Genomic DNA, 22012 nt, shown 5'->3' on the forward strand with positions numbered 1-22012 from the left:
ATTTGCCATCAATGAGTTGATGCAGAGAAAAATACATAGATGCTTTGAATTACATTTAAAAATTCAGCAGCCTGACTAGAAGCTGATGCTGCATCACTGACCACCAAGTTCAATGAATGAGAACTGCATGGGACAAAAAAACCTCAGGGCTTTAACTCTCAGATCCGTGTCTGCACTCCTCTGTTCTTTCCTCTCATGTTGGCACCATTATCGTAGCCCTGACCTCTCATGTCAGCTATCGCAATTCCCGTATCTTCCAGCTTTTTAAGAAGCGCATTTGTCATACCAGCTCCTGTAGTATCATCAATGTCAATAAATTCTAGAAAATGCTCTCTGACTGTCACCATTGCAGGGATATTTTCATTAGGCTCTCTTGTTGTTACAAAACGCACCATTAAAGTCATTTGTTCCGTATGGCTGATGTCAGGTGTGCAGTCCAGAAGAACAGAGTAATATTTTGCTGACTTCAGATGTGCCACAACCTTCTGTTTGACTTTTGTTGCCAGTAACTGTATGATCTCATTTTGAATTGTTTTTCCAAGGTAGTGGTGTGTGGGTGGTGACTCTTCTTAGATGCTCCTGAAATATAGCATCAAACTCGGCCATCAGCTCCACAATTTTAATGAAGTTTCCATTGTTTGGCACATACAGCTTATCTGAAGTGCCACTCAGTGCTAGGTTTTGGGTAGCAAGCATTCTCACAATGGCAATGAGCCTTTTCAGAACATTTTGCCAGTAAAGATACTCTGATGCAATCAATCTTCTCTTGATGCTAATCATCTATGGTGGCCTTTAACCTTAGTCTCATCTCAAGCTCTTTTTACCGATGGAATGCTCTCTGGTGATTTGCTGCCTTCTCATGGCATGCCAAATTTCTAGCCAGATTTTTCCAGTCCTTTGTTTCTGTAGAACCCAATGTGGCTGGAACATTAGACTGGAAGAGTTAGCAACAAAAACAGTATGCAGCATTCTGGGTTTTGAGTACATAAGCCATGGCCTCTCCACTTTGTCACCATTGGGGATTTCACGCCAGTAATGTGTTGAATGGAAATGTCTATTTTCATTGTCTTTGGGGAACATGAAGTTTTTCACTTGCTGTGGCCCAGGCAGCTCAGGCTACTGCTCAAGTGGGTCCACAGTCCTGGATCATCTAGACTTAATGAACTAAACTCAGCAGCAGCTGTTTCTTGCGCCTCCACCACACTCTTCTCTGATCTACACTTTTCTTCAGGAATGTGCATGGTTACATCCATTTGAGATGGAGATATGGATACTGTAGTAGCTGCCAGGTCACCTGCACTCTGACTAACCGGAAGATCAGGCATCTCCTCACCACTCACATCTTCACTGGGGCTGGAAGGCTCACCATGAACATTTGTGTCTATGTCTATGTCAACTCAGGAGAGCTTCCTGCTTAGCTAGAAAAGCTTCCTTTGCTTTCTTTCTTTTTCAGAATGCTTCCCCATAGGGGCATTTTCTTCTTTCACTTATGACTGCTGTTCTGTGCCAGGTATAGTGGCTCTCAACACTCAGTTGAGGGGGACAAATAAGCAGGCTGGCAGCGGGGGCTGAGTGAGGGAAAATATCAGCATCTTAAGGGCCTAACTGGCTCCTACTACTTCAGTTGACTGCCTGTTCTCCTCAAGTGGGTTCAGGGAAGCAGCAGGAAACAGGAAGCTCCCTGAGAAGCTGGTGTTAATCAGTCCAGGTTCCTGGGGGTGCTAGAGAGGTACATAAGAGGCTCCTCCTCTCTCTCCCTGCAGCTCCTGCTGCTTTCTGTTATTCCCTCTCGCCTTTTCTCCTGCCTGCCTGTTATGTCTCTTGTGCCCTCCTTCCTCCAGCACAGCACTCCACCATCTCTGTGCATCTAGAGCAGAGAGAATACATATGCACCAGCAGCAGACACCATTTTCTACACTCTGGGTTGTGGTGGCGCCCCCACACAGTCTGGCACCTGAGGTGGCCACCTCAGTTCGCCTCATGGTAAGGCCAGCCCTGTCTTTCAATGAAAGTAGCCTTTTTGGTAATGATCACCTCTGTGAGGAGGGGTAGACTTGTGAGCCCTGATAGCTGGCCCCATTATACAGTCTTTTACAAAGATCTTACATCCAAAATTTCTGACTTAAGTAGTCTCTCACTTCCACATCAATCAGGCAATACACTTGCCAACTTTCTTTCATAAGCCCCATGCTCATAAAGACGAGGAGATGCTCCATACCTGGGATGTCAGGAGAGCCTTAGCTTTTCACTTGGACAGGACTAACACGTTTAGGTCATCCTCACAATTGTTCATGGCAGTCGAGGACAGGATGAAGGATATTCCAGTCTCAACTCAGAGAATTTCGTCATGGATTTCCTCCTGCATATATTTTTGCCACGACATTGCCAATGCCACTCTGACAGAGTGGTAGGACATTTGTAGAACTGCAATTGGTCATCAGTACATACCTTTGCATCTCATTATGCCATGTCTCAGTCTAGAGAGATGCCAGGTTTGGATGTGTAGTCCTTCAATCATTGTTCAGTTAAAATCCAATCCCATCTCTCGATTGGACTGCTTATGATACACCTGAAGTGCATGTGCAATCTCTCAAAAGAAGAAAAAGTGGTTACTAATCTGTTCCATACCTTTTGTTCTTCCAGATGTGTTGTCCGTGTCCATTCCATGACTCACCTTCCTTCCCCTCTGTATTGGGGTCTGTCCAGAAGTAGAAACTATGGAGGTCAGCGTGGCTCCACCCTTTATACCATTGCACAGCAGCATGAGGCAGCAGGGGGTGCGGTATTGCTAAGGGAAAAATCTCTTACTCTGGTACACTGGGCATGCACATACATGAACTGGAATGGACATAGAATCATAGAATATTAGGGTTGGAAGAGACCTCAGGAGATCATCTAGTCCAACCCCCTGCTTAAAGCAGGACCAACACCAACTAAATCATTCCAGCCAAGGCTTTGTCAAGCTGGGCCTTAAAAACCTCTAAGGATGGAAATTCCACCACCTCCCGAGGTAACCCATTCCAGTGCTTCACCATCCTTCTAGTGAAATAGTGTCTCCTAATATCCAACCTAGACCTCCCCCACTGCAACTTGAGACCACTGCTTCTTGTTCTATCATCTGCCACCACTGAGAAAAGCCTAGCTCCATCCTCTTTGAGTCCCCTTCAGGTAGTTGAAGGCTGCTATAAAATCCCCCCTCACTCTTCTCTTCTGCAGACTAAATAACCCCAGTTCCCTCAGCCTTGCCTCGTAAGTCATGTGCCCTAGGGCCCTAATAATTTTTGTTGCCCTCCGCTGGATTCTCTCCAGTTTGTCCACATCCATTCTGCTGTGCGGGGACCAAAATTGGACGCAATACTCCAGGTGTGACCTCACCAGTGCCGAATAGAGGGGAATAATCACTTCCCTCTATCTGCTGGCAATGCTCCTACTAATGCAGCCCAATATGCCATTGGCCTTCTGGGCAACGAGGGCACACCGCTGAGTCATATCCAGCTTCTCGTCCACTGTAATCCCCAGGTCCTTTTCTGCATGTGTGACACATCTTGAAGAACAACATTTACAGAACAGAGTTAGTGACCATTTTTTCCATGTGTGTCTGAAATGTGCAGGGTCAGACTTCCAGCCAAAGACCCAGCCAGCAGCAAGGTCTAATAAGGCAGATAAACTTTCTTTTTATCACAAATATGCTGTCTCCCTACAAACCCACTGTGTCAGTTGCTTCCTCTTCCACAGCCACTGTGTGTGTCCTCTAGATCAGTGCTTCTCAAGCTATCTGGTGTGGGGGACTGACATTTTTTTTTCCAATGTACGAGACGACTGGCAGCCGATGGCTCGCGGACCGGCATCGGTCTGCGGACCACCACTTTGAGTAGCACTGCTTTAGATTCAGCTATTGCTTCCTCACGCTACTCTCAGCCATCTGACAGTGTCCCAGCTTACTTTTTTTTTTTTTTATCTTCTTAGATCTGGTATTGGTAGGCTGCCTCAACAAGGCCCTCAGGCCACAGAGGTTAGTCTCCCTCTACATGTCGTAAGAAAACTAGTGACAGAAGGATGGAAAGAGCCATGATTGGACAGTTGATGAGCTGTAATTTCTGGTTTTCTGCTCAATTCTGTTCATTTTCTTAATGCGTCCTCCCACCATTCCCCAATCTATTTGTTATGATCTCCTATTGTATCTTCTCTGTTATTTAGATTGTGAGCTCTCTGGGGCAGAGACTGTCTTCTTTAGTACGTGTCTGTATAGTGCTTGGTACAGTGAGGTCCTGATCCTTGATTAGAATCCCGAGGTATTATGATAATACAAATAATAGTAGTATTATAATAATAACAAGGTGTTTCATTTAGGGGGTAGAGAGTCCAGAACATCTCTAAAGCTTCTTTGTCACAGTATTTGGTTGAGAAGGCACTGACCATGCAGGAGAAAATTTAAATAAATAAATAAATGAATAAATTCATGCCATTTTAACTAATGACTTTGTAGCTGATGTTACAAATACTTTGGACATTTAAAAAAATTTTGTAAGTGGCCTGATCCAACTCCCATTCCAATCAGTTGGAGTCTTTTCATTTATTTTAATGGAGTTGAATCAGACCCACCGTTTGTGTCCAATGAAGTGGTAGCTCACATAATTCTCTGGCTTTCCCAATGGATTGTCAAGTTTCAGAATAAAGAAAAGGTTCTCTTCCTTGTGTTTTGGGGGAGTTGGACTTTTTAATAATACTTAGATAAAGCAGTAAGAGGTTTTTTCCCTAACTGGAGTCTTTTCTTCAGCAAAGTAAAGAAAGTCCCAAATTCAATGCTTCTGTTCAGAACCAATGAGCTTCTTCAGATAATCATACCAACATTATACATCTAACATTTGCAGCTCAGGGAACTATATATAAATATCAGAGGGACAGAGGACAGAAGATTTTTGGAAGGTCCTCATCCTAGTAAATCCACACTGATTTCCTGCCGCTCTCTGAACCCATTAATTCTTTTGGGGACAGAATTATCCTTTTTTTTTTCAAAGTGGAAAAACATACCATTAGACAAATGGATTCTGTCATTCTAACTGTTACTATATAGAATATGCCTCACTTCTCAGGAAATGTTATAAAGAGTGATGCTAATATATTTAGCAGCTACAAGAGATCTACGCTTTTCTTCCTTTCCCTTCAGATGAGCTGAATGAAGGCACTTTCTCTGCTGTTGCTTTTAAGTGCCCAAGCATTCAGAAGCCTTCACAGAAATCTTGACTCTCAAATGGCTTAACTGGCTTTTGGAGTATAGCAAATTCAAGAAGAAATTTCTTTAGTGTATAATAGAAGCTGTGCAGCAAAGAAAAGTTTTAGTATCCACAGTTGTGCAATACTCATATCTCCATACAACTACTGCTACATTTGTCAGAAGTATCCAAAGTTTAAGATCAACAACCAAAATTGTCAGTACATTGTCCTCCCTTTCAGCCTTGGTATGGCCTCAAAAATTTCCTCAAAGATTCTGATTGCAATAGTGGCTGCCCTGGGGTGTTCATGTTTTTCTGTATTTAGACGATTGGCTGGTAAATGATAAATCTCTTCCAAAAGTTCAGATTGTGGTTACAAATGAATTATTGGGGTTTATCATGAATCTTCAAAAGAGTGTTTTAGAACCATCGAAGATTCTAGTCTATTTGGGATCTTACCTCATTACACAGGAGAGTTATGTGAATTTGTATCAGAAAAGGCTTCAGAGGATTGTTAAGCCAGGGGTCTGTGCAAGGCAAAGTCATGGAATAAAAAAGACCTTTATATTAGCATATTGGAAAAGGAAGCTGTTTACTTGGCATGTTTACATTTCAAGACAGATTTTTCAGAATCCAGTTTTAGTCTGTTCGGACAGTTCTGAGGTGAGGTCTTATCTCAATAATTGATGAGGGATTGAGAACATAGCCATACTCAGAAAGATGGTACCCATCTTGAAATGGACAGGAAAAGAAATGCTCAGTTCCCAGCACAATCCATATTTGAAGTTTGGGAAATTCAAAATCATAGCAGGTTGGCTCAGCCACTCCAGTGTGCATCCTAGGGAATGTAGCATTAGCCCAGAAATATTTCATCTGATTTGCATGATATGTAGAGTAATAGGCTTATTTAACACAAGCCACAGCTGCAAATTACTTCTCTTCTACAGTAACAGGGATCTACTCGGAATAGAAACAGTCTGTTCCTTGGAATTGCAGAGTTCTCTGTGCCTTCCCTTCTTTCCCCCCTCATTCTCAGAATGCTGTGAAAAGTATGAAGAGAAAAGGCAAAGCTGCATGGTTGTGGAGAAGCTTTCTTGTGGTCTTGACCCTATTGACCTAAGCAAAGCCCATGAACTCTACGGCAACTTGCTGCCAAAAAGTGATTTTTTCACTACCACTAGTAATCCATATACCTACCTGATTACTATTATTTTAACCAGTTCCAGTAGTGTGTAAATTCTAGGCAAATTGCTTTTGGTTCCAGTGTGCACTAACAACATTTTCATCTAATTCATTTTACTGATGTCATTTGTCTGTCAAAAACAACAAGGAGTCCGGTGGCACCTTAAAGACTAACAGATATATTTGAGCATAAGCTTTTGTGGGTAAAAACCTCACTTCTTCAGATGCATGGAGTGAAAGTTACAGATGTAGACATAAATATACTGATACATGAAGAGAAGGGAGTTACCTCACAAGTGGAGAACCAGTGTTGACAGGGCCAATTTGATCAGGGTGGATGTAGTCCACTCCCAACAATAGATGAGGAGGTGTCAATTCTAGGAGAGGCAAAGCTGCTTCTGTAATGAGCCAGCCACTCCCAATCCCTATTCAAGCCCAAATTAATGGTGTTAAATTTGCAAATTAATTTTAGTTCTGCTGTTTCTCTTTGAAGTCTGTTTCTGAAGTTTTTTTGTTCAAGTACAGCTACTTTCAAATCTGTTATAGAATGTCCAGGAAGATTGAAGTGTTCTCCCACTGGCTTTTGTGTGTTACCATTCCTGATGTCCGATTTGTGTCCATTTATTCTTTTATGTAGGGACTGTCTGGTTTGGCCAATGTACATGGCAGAGGGGCATTGCTGGCACATGGTGGCATATATAACATTAGTAGACGTGCAAGTGAATGAGCCTCTGATGGTGTGGCTGATGTGATTGGGTCCTCTTATGGTGTCACTAGAATAGATATGGAGACAGAGTAGGCAATGAGGTTTGCTACAGGGATTGGTTCCTGGTTAGTGTTTCTGTGGTGTGGTGTGTAGTTGCTGGTAAGTATTTGCTTCAGGTTGGGGGGGGGGGGCTGTCTGTAAGCGAGGACTGGCCTGTCTCCCAAGGTCTGTGAGAGTGAGGGATCATTTTCCAGGATAGGTTGTAGATCATTGATAAAGTGCTGGAGAGGTTTTAGCTGGGGGCTGTACATGATGGCCAGTGGTGTTCTGTTATTTTCCTTGTGGGGCCTGTCCTGTAGTAGGTGATTTCTGGGTACCCGTCTTTCTCTGTCAGTCTGTTTCCTCACTTCCCCAGGTAGGTATTGCAGTTTTAAGAATGCTTGATAAAGATCTTGTAGGTGTTTGTCTCGGTCTGAGGGATTGGAGCAAATTCGGATGTATCTTAGGGCTTGGCTGTAGACAATGGATCATGTGTTGTGTCCTGGATGGAAGCTGGAGGCATGTAGGTAAGTATAGCGGTCAGTAGGTTTCTGGTATAGGGTGGTGTTTATGTGACTGACCATCACTTATTTGCACTGTAGTATCCAGGAAGTGGATCTCTTGTGTGGACTGGTCCAGGCTGAGGTTGATGGTGGGGTGGAAATTGTTGAAATCCAGGTGGAATTCTTCAAGCGCCTCCTTCCCGTGGGTCTATATGATGAAGATGTCATCAATGTAGCGCAAGTAGAGGAGGCGTGCTAGGGGACAAGAGCTGAGGAAGTGTTGCTCTAAGTCAGCCATAAAGGTGTTGGCATACTGTGGGGCCATGCGGGTACCCATAGCAGTGCCACTGACTTGAAGGTATAAGTTGTCCCCCAAATCTGAAATGGTTGTGGGTGAGGACAAAGTCACAAAGCTCAGCCACCAGATGGGCCATGGCCTCATCAGGGATACTATTCTTGACAGCTTGTAGTCCAGCTTGTCTGTCAATCACCTGTAGAGAGAAGAGATGCCGTTAGTATGGATTAGTGGTCTCTCAGAAATCCATTTCAAGGTAGAGAAAATTCCAGTTAGGTCAGTATATATAACTCTCAGTACACATAGGCAGCAGATCTGATGAGTAAGGTACCAGTTTTTACATAGTTATTTTTCTGACCATAGCCACACTTCAACACATTAGGTGACTGGCATGTTGAAGTCAATATGAATTTTGTCCATTAACTTCAATATGGCCAGGGTTTTACCCATTTACTGTTGCTAACTGGGAAGTTATGTTGTTTGAGATGCCTAATAAATGTGCTATCTCCGAAACTGATTTTAAAAAAATGTAAGTACAGTATTCCACAGCTCCGTCTTTATCTTGTTGTATTTCTTTACTTCTACATTTGGACAGTTTTTAGAAGGAGCAAAATAGCATGCAACAGCCATTTACAAGGAGGGCACAAATGTACATGTTCATACAAAGGAATAAAAATAACAGACTAAAAGAAAAGGAGTACTTGTGGCACCTTAGAGACTAACTCCTTTTCTTTTTGCGTATACAGACTAACACGGCTGCTACTCTGAAACCTGTCAAAAATAACAGACTAATACATATCTGAGATTCCTAGGAGTCATATAAGAAGATTGTCAGCAAATCACAGGCCTACACCACATGAGGAGTTTAAAATGTGGTTGCGAGGGATGTGAGGCTGTTCAGTGTTTTATAATGCCTTTGTTCTAAGGATTACTTCTCCATATTTTAGAGAGAACTATTTTTCTTTTTACTGGTAGATTTACACTTACATTTACAGAGAAGCATACAATGTTAACCTGAAACATTAATAATGAAGGATCTGAGATAACATAAGGGAGGTAGATGGGCAGCCATACCATGTGTAAAAGTGGTAAGAATTTTGAAAGGCATATAAATCAAAAGGTATCGGAGAAGGAATTAAGGCAAAAGGGACAAGCTAAGTGCACTTGAGCAACTCAGTGTCATAATATGAAACTGAAAAATTAAAACTACCTTTAGCAAATAGACCATATGTAGAAAAAAAAGAAAGAGTATATCCTGATTGGCAGATGTGCTGAGTCTATTGAAATCAATGGGAACTGCAAGTGCTCATCATGTCTGAAAATTAGGCCAAGTATAGTACTTAACATAACAAACTATCATCCTGATCCAGCAATAGAGACATAGGAGATATTAAAACCCAGGGCTATTAAGATGATTGGGATGGGTAGTGATAAATGTTTTTGTTGTTTTTCCTTCACATGTTGTTCCAATATGCTGCACCTGAAACCCATTTTTAATTATTAATGCCACAGAGGAATGCATAATGGGGTATTTGGACTGGGTCATTTATTGACTGTAATCTTTAATTCCAGTTTAACTTCACCAGAAATAATAATGAAACAACACAGTGAGTAAATTTAAAGAAAACAGACTGACTATTTATTTTCAATGGTATTCTTAAGGAACGACGCAAGTTTGGCCCTTTGGGTTGGAATATTCCCTATGAATTCAACTCTGCTGACTTTACAGCCAGTGTTCAGTTTATACAGAATCACTTAGATGAATGTGACATCAAGAAAGTGAGTCATATTTATGTAAACAGTATCTATAATTGCTTCTACTTCACATAGTTCTGTTTATATTGTGAAAAATATTTATTCTTTCAGTCATACGAATAGTGATCAAAATGTCAATTCTGAAGGACAGTCAGTCTAGTATGGACACTATGATCCACATGAAAACTGTAACAAAAAAAATTAAAATTAATTGAAAAAGCATTAAGCATTTTCTCATCCGTCACTATAGGTCAAATTCTGCAGTTCTTACTCAGCGCATATTCCCATGGACTACAATAGGAGTTCTGATTAGAGACTTCAGAATTTGATCTTGCAATTTCAGCATTCTATCTAAAATATGACTGCCTTTGAACAATTACTAGTTAATGTTGATTCTGTTTTTAAGTATATTATATTATAGAAAATAAAGAAACTATGCAGATAAACTACACGTCTATAGTTACTTGCATTTCTATGAAATTGGTTCCGTTTGTTCATAATAAAATTAAAAATGGCCATTTAAGACTTCATCAGCTGAGTATTTCTAATATTTCCTTTGATTCATAGTATCCAACTTTTTCATCCGTAAGGCCTAACTAATTGTTTCAAAGAGAGCAAGGGCAACAGTTTAGGGTAGAATCTCTACCATGCTCTGCTCTTTTTGTGATGCTTAGGCGGTGAAATCACCCACAAGTCCCCTGCAGGAATTTTCCCCAGCACAGAAGAGTCATAGAGCCAGTGTATTTGTTTCCTACACTTCTCTCTCCACAGTCTCTTGGATAGAAAGGGGGAATAGTTAGAGCAGGCTGAACTCTGATTATCCCCAATTTGTATATAGTCTCTTGGGGACTACAGAGAGCCAGTACACGTAAGAGCAATCCTCAGGCTGCTCAAATCTGTGATGGGATTGGGGCAGAGAATCCAGGAGCTATAACTGCTTATTGTTTCTCATCTTCTCCTATTTTGCCCTCTCCTGGGGTGCTGTGGGTGGCTGTGTCAGGGAGGGAAGCCATCCTTTGCTAAACATTCCCTTAGGTTCTGACAAAGTCAAACTTCTACCCTGTTCTCCTTAGGCTCCCAACGTGTAGTGCACAGAAGCAGGTAATGGACAGCCATCTTCTGCAATGCACCAGGTGGCCAGTGAGAAAGTGGATAAGAAACGAGGAAGAGACCGCAGCTGTTCAAAGGGCTTCAAAACCACACCATATCTGCTTTTGGGACTACAAAGGAGGTGGTGGGAGGTTTTTGGGGAGGCAAAGCCTCCATGTCATGGCAGGACCAATTCTAATACTTGAGTTTGAAAATTATAGGACATGGTTCAGGGAATATATTTGAAATTTGTGATCGAACTTTATCTTCTAAACACAGTCATTCTTGAGGGTCACAATTTAGAGCCTCAGGGACTACCAGGGTCCCCCAAACCTACTGGTTGGACACCACTGCCATAGATGGATATTGATTGTAACTACAGTATTTTATTTTATTTGTATCTAGGGTATATCATGGAGCACAGTACGATACATGATTGGAGAAGTGCAATATGGAGGTCGTGTCACTGATGATTATGATAAGCGTCTTCTTAATTGTTTTGCAAGAGTAAGAGAGCTTGAAAATACAGTTCTTTGTCATTATAAAGAAAATCTGGCAACTGTATCAATATTCATTTTTACTAAAATATATAATGTGATTTGTGATTTTTGCAGTTAGATTTCATGAAGTGAATATTTAAGTCAATATTGCAATTATATTGTATGAAGAGAATCATCCAGAATGTCAGAACTCTTGTTTCTGGTGGGTTTTTATCTCCTCAACACTCTACTTGTAAAAGCCTTGCCTTGTGGGTAAAATATACAAATTCTCCTTCCTAGCCCATGAGATCCTCCTCCTTGAATAGCCCTCTTAAAATAGGAGTATGCACACTTTTTAATAAAGAAAAATAATTTACCCAACTTGAACTCAACTTTTGAAGGAATCACTTCGTAATGACACAGCCTCATTTTTTTTTTAGAGTAAAATGACTGGTTTTAGCCCAACTATAATTCTAACTTCTCAAAAAGACTGAAGAAAATAAATGCAAGGTTGAAATCCCTGTATGAAATGGCAAAGTTATCCAAAGTTTTGATTTCTCTAAGTGTATCTTTTCTTCATTTTGCACAGGTGTGGTTCAGTGAAAAGATGTTTGAGAGCACATTTTGTTTCTACACTGGATATAAAATCCCAGTATGCAAAACTCTGGATCAGTATCAGGAGTACATTCAGACCCTCCCTGCCATGGATAGCCCAGAAGTCTTTGGTCTTCATCCAAATGCTGACATCACGTAAGTGGGTCTCAAACATTATGACGCTGAGGATTTTTCTTTTACTTTTGAAAACAATCAAAGCCCTATCAAATATATTTGAGTAAAAGCACACATTTTGCAGGGAAACTCTTGGACCTGTTTGGAGTCATAGATTCATAGATACTAAGGTCAGAAGGGACCATTCTGATCATCTAGTCCGACTTCCTGCACAGCGCAGGCCACAGAATCTCACCCACCCACTCCTACGAAAAACCTCACCTATGTCTGAGCTATTGAAGTCCTCAAATCGTGGTTTAAAGACTTCAAGAGCAGAGAAGCTTCCCTCAAGTGACCCGTGCCCCATGCTATAGAAGGCGAAAAACCTCCAGGGCCTCTCCAATCTGCCCTGGAGGAAAATTCCTTCCCGACCCCAAATATGGCAATCAGCTAAACCCTGAGCATATGGGCAAGATTCACCAGCCAGATACTACAGAAAATTCTTTCCTGGGTAACTCAGATCCCATCTATCTAATATCCCATCTCAGGGGATTAGTCCTATTTACCCTGAATATTTAAAGATCAATTATTTACCAAAATCACATTATCCCATCATACCATCTCCTCCATAAACTTATCGAGTAGAATCTTAAAACCAGATAGATCTTTTGCCCCCACTGCTTCCCTCGGAAGGCTATTCCAAAACTTCACTCCTCTGGTGGTTAGAAACCTTCGTCTAATTTTCAAGTCTAAACTTCCTGGTGGCCAGTTTATACCCATTTGTTCTTGTGTCCACATTGGTGCTGAGCTTAAATAATTCCTCTCCCTCTCCTGTATTATCCCTCTGATATATTTATACAGAGCAATCATATCTCCCTTCTTATCATATCAACCTTCTTTTAGTTAGGCTAAACAAGCCAAGCTCCTTAAGTCTCCTTTCATAAGACAAGTTTTCCATTCCTCGGATCATCTTAGTAGCCCTTCTCTGTACCTGCTCCAGTTTGAATTCATCCTTTTTAAACATGGGAGACCAGAACTGCACACAGTATTCTAGGTGAGGTCTCACCAGTGCCTTGTATAACGGTACTAAAACTGTCCACTGCCTAAGGAAGCTTTTATGGACTCTTTGAAAGCCACAGCTTTCAATTTAAAAAAATCTTTTTCAAAATACCCCCTGTGGTAATGTACAATGAGAGCAGTCTAGCAGCTTTATGGCATATCTCTGATAACAATTTTACTTATTCTTTTAAAGCAACTACTTACTTTCAAAAACAATGAAAGTAAAGTCATAGAAGTCTTTTTTGAATTCTGCTAACATTAGCCAACTTGTGTATTGTAAAATTATTCATGTTTATATTAATATGTGCATTCACTTACAGTGCCAGATACCATGCAATTCAACAATAAAAAGTTGGTAATGTTTGCATACTGCTGCTCCATGCTTCCAATTCATACACCTTTTTTGCTCCTATACACATTTTTGCCAAATAATTCTTTGGGTGACACTTTCTTGACAGTATGCCTTTTGATGTAAGAGTAACCTTTGTTGCCATGTCTCTTGTATATTTCCACAATTCGATTATTTAAAAGTGGCTTTTTGGCATCACTTAGTACCCACTCAGTTTTATTTTTTGTCTTTCACGTATTCCCTTTTTGATTCACAAACAATATATGCAACAGCTTGGTTTTTATTTTCTTCAACTAATATTATATGATCTCTAACAAGATATAATGAATCATCATTTTTCCCTGCAGTTCCTATAATTCTGTCATGAATTATGTCATTTGCAAGATATTCATACTTATTGTTTCTAGGACTGTTATACACTGCTCAAATGTTTCATTTGCATTTTTTAAGAAGTGTTAAACATCTGGTATTCAAATGTGATATAGTTCTATGAACCCAGTATTGTCTAGAATTTTTGTTCAGAGCATTGTTTTTGCACATTTCTTTATCCTCAATTTTAAGGTGCAGATTCTTAGCCATTTTGTGCAGTCACTGAAGGCACAAATATGCACTATTGTGATTTTTATATGGTCCCATCACCATAGTATATCACAGTGCCAATATCACAGGAATCCTAGGAGAATGGCACACCACCTTAGAGTCCACTGATCCAGGTACATCTATAGAAGGAAAGGAGCTGGAAGAGAAGCAGCTATCTTCCTCTTCCATTCCTGCTCCAATGCATTCAGGCCCCCTACAGCTGGATAAATAGTCCACCAAGATGAGTTGTGATTTACTCCAATCCAGAGCTGAAATAAGTCCTGGGGAGAACTACTTTGGATTTGTAATGGGGGAGTTAAAGAGAACTCACTCAGAAAATGAGCATTGACTCTGGCGCTGCTAAAGGGATTCCTAGAGAGACCTAAGCTGCATATAGCACTGTTCTGGAACCTTTCACTTCTCCTCAGCACTGGTTTTTATCCTCCTCTTGGTGCATCTTTTTCTTAGAGACTCCAACTAGCAGAGTGAGTGAGCATCAGCCTCTAATGACTTACCTTGTAAAATTTGGTATATAAAGATAGATAAGGTGATGCTGTGGACCAATCTGATATTTTTCTTCAAGGTGAAGTTGGAGTTCCATCTTAATGAGTTTATCACTTGGCCTGCATTTGTTCTATGCCAGCATGCCCTTCTCCATAATAAAAAGGTCTTGGGGCTCTCTTTGGGGCAGATTAGAGTCTTTAGAAAGTCCACCCAATCTTTTGTTTCTTATGACACCGATTTGTTGGGCAGTCCCAGCACTGCCCAGCAAATCGGTGTCATAAGAAACAATGGGAGATGTCAAAATAGATGTCAAAATGCATTTCCAATTGTTATAACCTGGCCAGCATGAAATAGGGAATGGCCAGTTTAAGGCTCACTCAGTCAGAGGCAAGGCTGTCCCTAATCCTGCATGTCCTAGGGATGTCTCCATTGCAGCAACTGTACAACAGAAATATGGTCCTTTCCTACTATGAGGTTACCCTGATTAGTGACGGACAATCTTGGTGTTGCCGGTGTTTGGGAGACATCCATGTGCTGGCCAAGTATAAGATCCATTCCTCACCAACTTCCATGGGACATGAATTGGTACTGCAGGAGTTTAGATATTCAAATGATTTTGTTGTTTCAGATCAGCCAGAATTTCCATTATGTACTGCTTCTACCTTTCCGCATCAAGATCTTCTGGGTCAACCTCCTTCTACCCTGATGTCAGGGTGAAGAGTTATCACCCACTCACCCACACCCGGAATTTGTTGACAATGAATTTTCTGATTTATAGATCTCAGTTCAGGGTTCTCCTGTCTGTTAGGCAAGACAGTATTCTCCTACCTATTCTGAGAGAATGGAGGACAGATGACATTGTCTCCCACCTACCTGGGGTGACCAACAGTGGATGCCTCCTCCTTTGCCTTATGGGCCACCCTAGTGATCTTATTGGGACCCCTATGCACCAGCAAAAATTCCTAAGATTGCCAAGTCACTTTCACAGGATGCATAGGCAGACCCATTCCTCTGAGCCCTCACTCCCAATTCGCCAACAAGAGCCAGTGGAGGAGATCTTTGAGAAGCAGGAGGCAAGGGCTGACAGGGAAGTAATACCTCACCCAAGTATTTCCTTGTCATTACCAGGTGAGTCTGTAGTGCCATAACCACCTTCCATAGCAGATGATTTTAGACAATTCCAGGAGCTGATGAAATGTATCACAGATAAACTTCAAGTCCCTCTAGAAGAGATCCAGGGCTCTCATCATAAGCTCCTGGACATTTTACATACTTTACCTCTGCACATGTGGTGCTCTCTGTGAATTAGGTTTTACTAGAGCCTGTTAGGACCACCAGTTTTGATGGCTTCATTGAGAGCCCGAACCATCCACTCCATAGGAATCTACTGCTGCACTATCCTCCCTCCTTCCTTCCTTTGGATACTATCTTTCCCATTTACAACCTCCATGGGAAAGAATACAGTCTGACAAACATGTTTTGGAGGCCATAACATCTGGTTATTCCATCCTTGTCATTGCCATTCTCCCCCGCCCCATCCCTTTTTAGGGACCCTTCGCACAATCAGTTGCTTTCTTGCACATTTACGGGTCATAGAACCAGTTCCAGTTCAGCAGAGGGGTCAGGGTTTCTATTCCAAGTACTTTCTGGTCCTCAGAAAGACTGGAGATGGAGACCAGTATTAGAACTCAGACATCTAAACAACTGCATGAAACAGCAGAAATTCAGGATGATGACCCTTGCAGCTATAATTCCCTCCCTAGTTTCCAGGGATTAGTTTATGACTCTTGACCTTCAGGACATGTATTTTCATGTCACAATTCATACCTCTCACAAGAGTTAACCATGATCACTTCAAGTATCGTGTGCTTTGTTTTGGTCTCTGCTCTGCACCAAAGGTACTCTCAAGTATCATGGTGGTTGTTGCTGCCTACCTACGTCAACTCATGATTGGCTTCCTTTATCTCTATGATTGGTTTCTCAGGGATCAGTCTTACCAAGAGGTCTATTGGCAGTACAAATGACCTGGCCTCTGTTCCACAGTTTAGGCCTCCAACTCAATGTCAAAAAGTTAAGTTTGACACCAGTATAGCAGTATTTCACAGGAGCTTCTCTAGATGCCATGACAATCAAGCCTTACCTAGCAACGGCCCTTAAAAAAAAAATCTCATTTCAAAGAATTAGATAAGTTCTCAAACCTTGACAAGAATTTGTCTTCAACTATTCGGTCATATGACAGCTTGTACCTTCAAAACCCAACACACAAGTTATACCTTTAGTGCTTCCAGGGATGGCTCGGGACAGGTTGTGTACAGAACAAACACAGTCTGGACAAACAGGTGTCCTTGTTGGGTTCTGGAGTCACTCAGTTGGTGGAAGGACCTCTCCAAGATTTGTGTGGAAGTCCCTTTTGTTCAGGCTCCTCCTACCATCATTATAACATCAAATTCATCCCTCTTGGGATGGGGCTGAGGGCTGATGAATCTTTTTCCACAGATTAGAAAGCCTACTCCAATATGGGACTTAAAACTTGTCCTTAATTGCCTGAAGAAACATCCTTTCGAACCATTAGCTACATGTTTCTTGCTGCACCTATCCAGGAAAACAGCTTTCTTGGTGGCATCACTTCTGCCTGGTGGATCAGAGAAATGGGGGCTTTAATGACAGATTCCCCTTTTTACAAAATGATTCAAAGAAAAGATCACATTACAACCACATCCTAAGTTTCTACTTAAAGTGTCTTCTGAATTTCATGTTAACTAGACTGTCATCTCCTAGTTTTTTCCTGAAATCACATGAGACTAAGCAGGAAAATGCCCTCCATACCTTGGATATTAGAAAGGCATTAGCCTCTTATCTGTACAGAACCAACCCGTTCCAAAAGTCTCTCAAACTGTTTCAGTTGTGAACAGATCCAAAGCATCCACAGTCTCCACCCAAAGACCTTTGTGGTGGATCTCTGGGTATATTATTTCATGTTATGACTGTGTCAACATTCAACCTCCTTCTAGAGTGTTATCTCATTGGTCTCAATCTACTTTTATGGCATTACTCAAGATGCTCCAGTTGCTGAAATTTTCAGAGCTGCAACCTGGACTCCAATACATATTTTTTCCAAGCATTATGCTTTGATTCATGCCTCTAGATCAGATGCGGCAGTTGGCAATGCAGTTCTGTCATCAGTATTAGACTCTGCCTTTCAGCTTCCTCCTCCCTGTGTGAATACTGCTTGGGAGTCATCTAAAGTGAAGCAGCCATACCTTATTTGAAGAAGGAAAGATTGTTCAGTAACTGGAGTTCTACGAAATGTGTTTCCCTGTGTATGCTGCACTACTGGCCTTCCTTGCCCTCTGCTTCAGAGTTTCCTCTGCAGGATTCTGCAGTAGAGAAGGAACTGAGGTCGGTTCACCTGTGCAGCCCTATATAGCCACAGTACAGTGCATGAGGATGTTTAAGGCGCATGCGCAGGCCAAACAGGCACCACTACAAAAAATCTCCGATCAAAGACGCATGGAGCTGTCGATCAATGGTGCATGGGAGCACATACACACCTGAAGTGCAGCACTTGTGGAGGACACGTCTCTAATAATTCCAGTTTCTGCACAATATTTTTTGAATTGACATCATAAGAGCTTCATTTTCCATGCATGTAAAGGAACTGACTGCAATGTTGGGATAGTGGTACTTATAACCTGTTAGGAATGACATATGACATCCTGACCCATTCGCTAACCTTGTACCACTACTCTTAGGAGTCAGAATTCTTTAAAAACTTGCACTAAGAATCTAAGACACAAAAGTAAGTATTTCTGTCTAATTGATATCTTCAGAAAAGCAGAATAACAAGTAATTTCTCCTAGTTTTTCTGATTTATAGTCTTTTTTAATTTTATTCACAAACTGTTTATGCTGAACTGCTATAGCTATTTTCTCCAATGTTATAATTTCTAAAAAAGCTTAGCTGCTTTGAGATTTCACATACATCCGTCTTTCAGCACAATCTTGAGTTTCATTTCTTATATAACTATATATGAGACAAACTAGTGGATGGAGATGGGTGTCATCTGAAGGTGGATCGGTAAAACTGACTGTAAAACTGTAAATTATGCTCCGAGTCAGTATACAAGTTCATGTGTTTTTGACTTGGAGGATAGGCAATGGCAGCCCTGCAACACCAGGACAGACTCCTCTTGGTAATAAACTGGTTTTATTCAGACTCTCTCTTGTACATCCTTATGACTATGTAGCAGTATAACAAAAGTACTTGTGTGACTGTACTGGTGTTGTAGGACTGGCATTGACTTCCTTCTTTTTGGATCAAATATAGCATATATTTATTCACTTCTTTATATTGTCTCAAAGCATAACCTTACACTAGCACTGCACATGCTGTATCTATTCTGTAGATAAGGGATTTTCATCTCCAGTGTTGTAAATCCAGAAATTTTTACCATCAATCCTGTAGTGCCTTGTAAAAGAATGGATTTACTATTTAATACGGGCCTTTACATCTAGCCTTGTGTAATGGGGACAGTATGCATAGCTCTTCCCCACCTCACTCCCCAAGAAGCAGCCTGTTAAGGTTCCTTCCTCACTCTGAACTCTGGGGTACAGATGTGGGGACCCGCATGAAAGACCCCCTAAGCTTATTTTTACCAGCTTAGGTTAAAAACTTTTCCAAGGCACAAATTTTTTGCCCTTGGACTAGGGTATGCTGCAGGGAAAAGGACCACTTGGAGTTCCTCTTCCCCCAGCTATCCCCCCAAGCCCTTACACTCCCTTTCCTGGGGAGGCTTGAGAATAAACAAGTTGAGCACAGACCAGCCTGGGTTTCTTAGGACCCTAAGAACCCAATCAGATTTTTAAAAAACAGAACTTTATTAGAAGAACAAAACAAAGATAAAAGAAACACTCTGTAAAATTAGAACGGAAGATAATCTCACAGGCAGTCAGATTTAAAATATTTCTCTAGGCAAAACCTTAAGTTACAAAAAGACACAAAAACAGGAATACACATTCCCTCCAGCACAGTGAATTTACAAGACAAAACAAAGAAAACCTAACGCATTTTTTAGCTAGATTACTTACTAACTTTACAGGAGTTGACGGGCTTGCATCCTTAATCTGTTCCCGGCAAACGTATTACACAAACAAACAAAAGCCTCTCCCCTGCCCCAAATTTAAAAGTATCTTGTTCCCTTATTGGTCATTTTGGGTCAGGTGCCAGCGAAGTTTTCTTAGCTTCTTAACACTTTACAGGTGAAAGGATTTTGCCTCTGGCCAGGAGGGATTTTATAGCACTGTATACAAAAAGGTGGTTACCCTTCCCTTTATATTTATAACACAGCCCAAGGACAGTTATTCTTGGCCACAAATCCTTCCCTTCTTCAAGCCAGCACATTGAGAGAGAAGATTCAAGGTTTTGCTCTCTCCTTACCCTCTTGTTAACAGAGTGGAATAATATCTTTGTGGAACCTGCTCTTCCTCCTATTCCTTGAGTAGAAATCTGAGGTCACACAAAGGTCCCCTACCCTACCGCATGCTCAGTATGCTCAGCACTGGAAAACAATCTCTATCCTGAGGAGTTCACAATCTAGTTGATAACCTAATAGATGTTTTCCATTTTCTACTTCTATGATTCTACAAAGCATAAAGTTTAGCTGTAAAGAAGCTATGTAATTTATGAAATATTCTTAATGATTTAATATTCCTCTCAGATATCAGAGTAACACCGCAGCCAGTGTTCTTAACACCATTACTAATATTCAACCTAAGGAAAGTGGAGGTGGAGCTGGAGAAACTCGTGAAGCCATTGTATTCCGATTAGCTGATGATATGCTGGACAAACTGCCTCCTGATTATATACCCCATGAGGTAAACTAGTCTGTTTTTTTTTATTTCTTCTTCGAGTGATTGCACATGTGCATTCCATTCTTGGGTGTGCACATGCCCTGCACATAGTCGCTGGAAATTTTTCTCTTAATGGTACCTATCTGAGTGGTTTGAGTGCCCTCTGCCATGGGCGACAAGTTCTATGGGCCCGTGGTGCCTGGGCATCAGGAATATTCCTGACCCAGGTCCCGGCTCCAGCAATGTCTGAGGCCTGGTCTCTCCCTCGGCCCTGTCTTCTGCCCCACATGTCTTGCGGGCCATTTAAAACAGCCCCGGGCCCCCACTCACCATCAGCAGTGCAGCAGAGCTGAGCAGTGTCCTGCCTGCTCGCTCCATGTGGCTACCGGCCCTGCCATGCAGCCCTTGGGTGGGGTGGGTCTGTGCCCTGCCCCCAAGTACCCCTGCCGCCAATAGGAAGCAGCGGCATGGTGCCTGGGGGTAGCAGCACATGGCGAGTCCCAGCCCGCCCTGCCTAGGAGCGCCAGGTAAGTGTTGCACCCTCCCCATCCCCAATTCTGCACCCAAATTCTGTCCCAGAGCCTGCACCACTCACCCCCTCCTACACCGCCACCCCTTGCCCAAGCCCAGAGCCTACACCCAAGCTCCATCCCAGAGTCTACACCCCTCACCCCCTCCTACACCTCCAGAGCCTGCACCCAGCACCCAAACTCCATCTCAGAGCCTGCACCCCAGACCCCCTCCCCCACCAAAACTCCATCCCAGAGACCAACCTCTCACCTGTCGTTCACCCCAATCCCCTGCCCCAGCCCAGGGCCTGCACCCCAGACCTCCTCCCCCACCCAAACTCCCTTCCAGAGCCTTAGGCAGGTGGGGGGCAGAGTTTTGGGGGAGCGGGTTCTGTGCACCACCAAAATTTCTACAAACCTGCCATCCCTGCCCTCTGCTGCTATGTGCTGCTGGTGCTGATGTAAAGGACCCAACCAATCCCGAACCTTCTCAGTTTTAGATTCATAGATTCATAGATACTAAGGTCAGAAGGGACCATTCTGATCATCTAGTCCGACCTCCTGCACAGCGCAGGCCACAGAATCTCACCCACCCACTCCTATGAAAAACCTCACCCATGTCTGAGCTATTGAAGTCCTTAAATCATGGTTCAAAGACTTCAAGGAGCAGAGAAGCCTCCTTCAAGTCAACCATGCCCCATGCTACAGAGGAAGGCGAAAAACCTCCAGGGCCTCTCCAATCTGCCCTGGAGGAAAATTCCTTCCCGACCCCAAATATGGCAATCAGCTAAACCCTGAGCATATGGGCAAGATTCACCAGCCAGATACCCAGGAAAGAATTTTCTATAGTAACTCAGATCCCATCCATCTAATATCCCATCTCAGGGGATTAGTCCTATTTACCCTGAATATTTAAAGATCAATTAATGACCAAAATCCCATTATCCCATCATACCATCTCCTCCATAAACTTATCAAGTAGAATCTTAAAACCAGATAGATCTTTTGCCCCCACTGCTTCCCTTGGAAGGCTATTCCAAAACTTCACTCCTCTGATGGTTAAAAACCTTCGTCTGATTTCAAGTCTAAACTTCCTGGTGGCCAGTTTATACCCATTTGTTCTTGTGTCTACATTGGTGCTGAGCTGAAATAATTCCTCTCCCTCTCCTGTATTTATCCCTCTGATATATTTAT

At 42.0% G+C, this 22012-nt stretch overlaps 1 protein-coding gene across 1 annotated transcript in view; it reads left to right on the forward strand.

Moving 5' to 3' along the window:
* Nucleotides 1-22012, forward strand: part of DNAH8 (dynein axonemal heavy chain 8) — a 617537-nt gene that overhangs the window by 578179 nt on the left and 17346 nt on the right. Inside the window, exons 86-89 of the mRNA XM_043511607.1 lie at nt 9601-9717; nt 11188-11289; nt 11851-12011; nt 20177-20333. Of these exons, the coding sequence (XP_043367542.1) occupies nt 9601-9717; nt 11188-11289; nt 11851-12011; nt 20177-20333 (537 nt within the window). The remainder of the gene's footprint in view (nt 1-9600; nt 9718-11187; nt 11290-11850; nt 12012-20176; nt 20334-22012) is intronic.

Source organism: Dermochelys coriacea, chromosome 3, assembly GCF_009764565.3.
Source record: "Dermochelys coriacea isolate rDerCor1 chromosome 3, rDerCor1.pri.v4, whole genome shotgun sequence".
Classification (NCBI taxonomy): Eukaryota; Metazoa; Chordata; order Testudines; family Dermochelyidae; genus Dermochelys; species Dermochelys coriacea.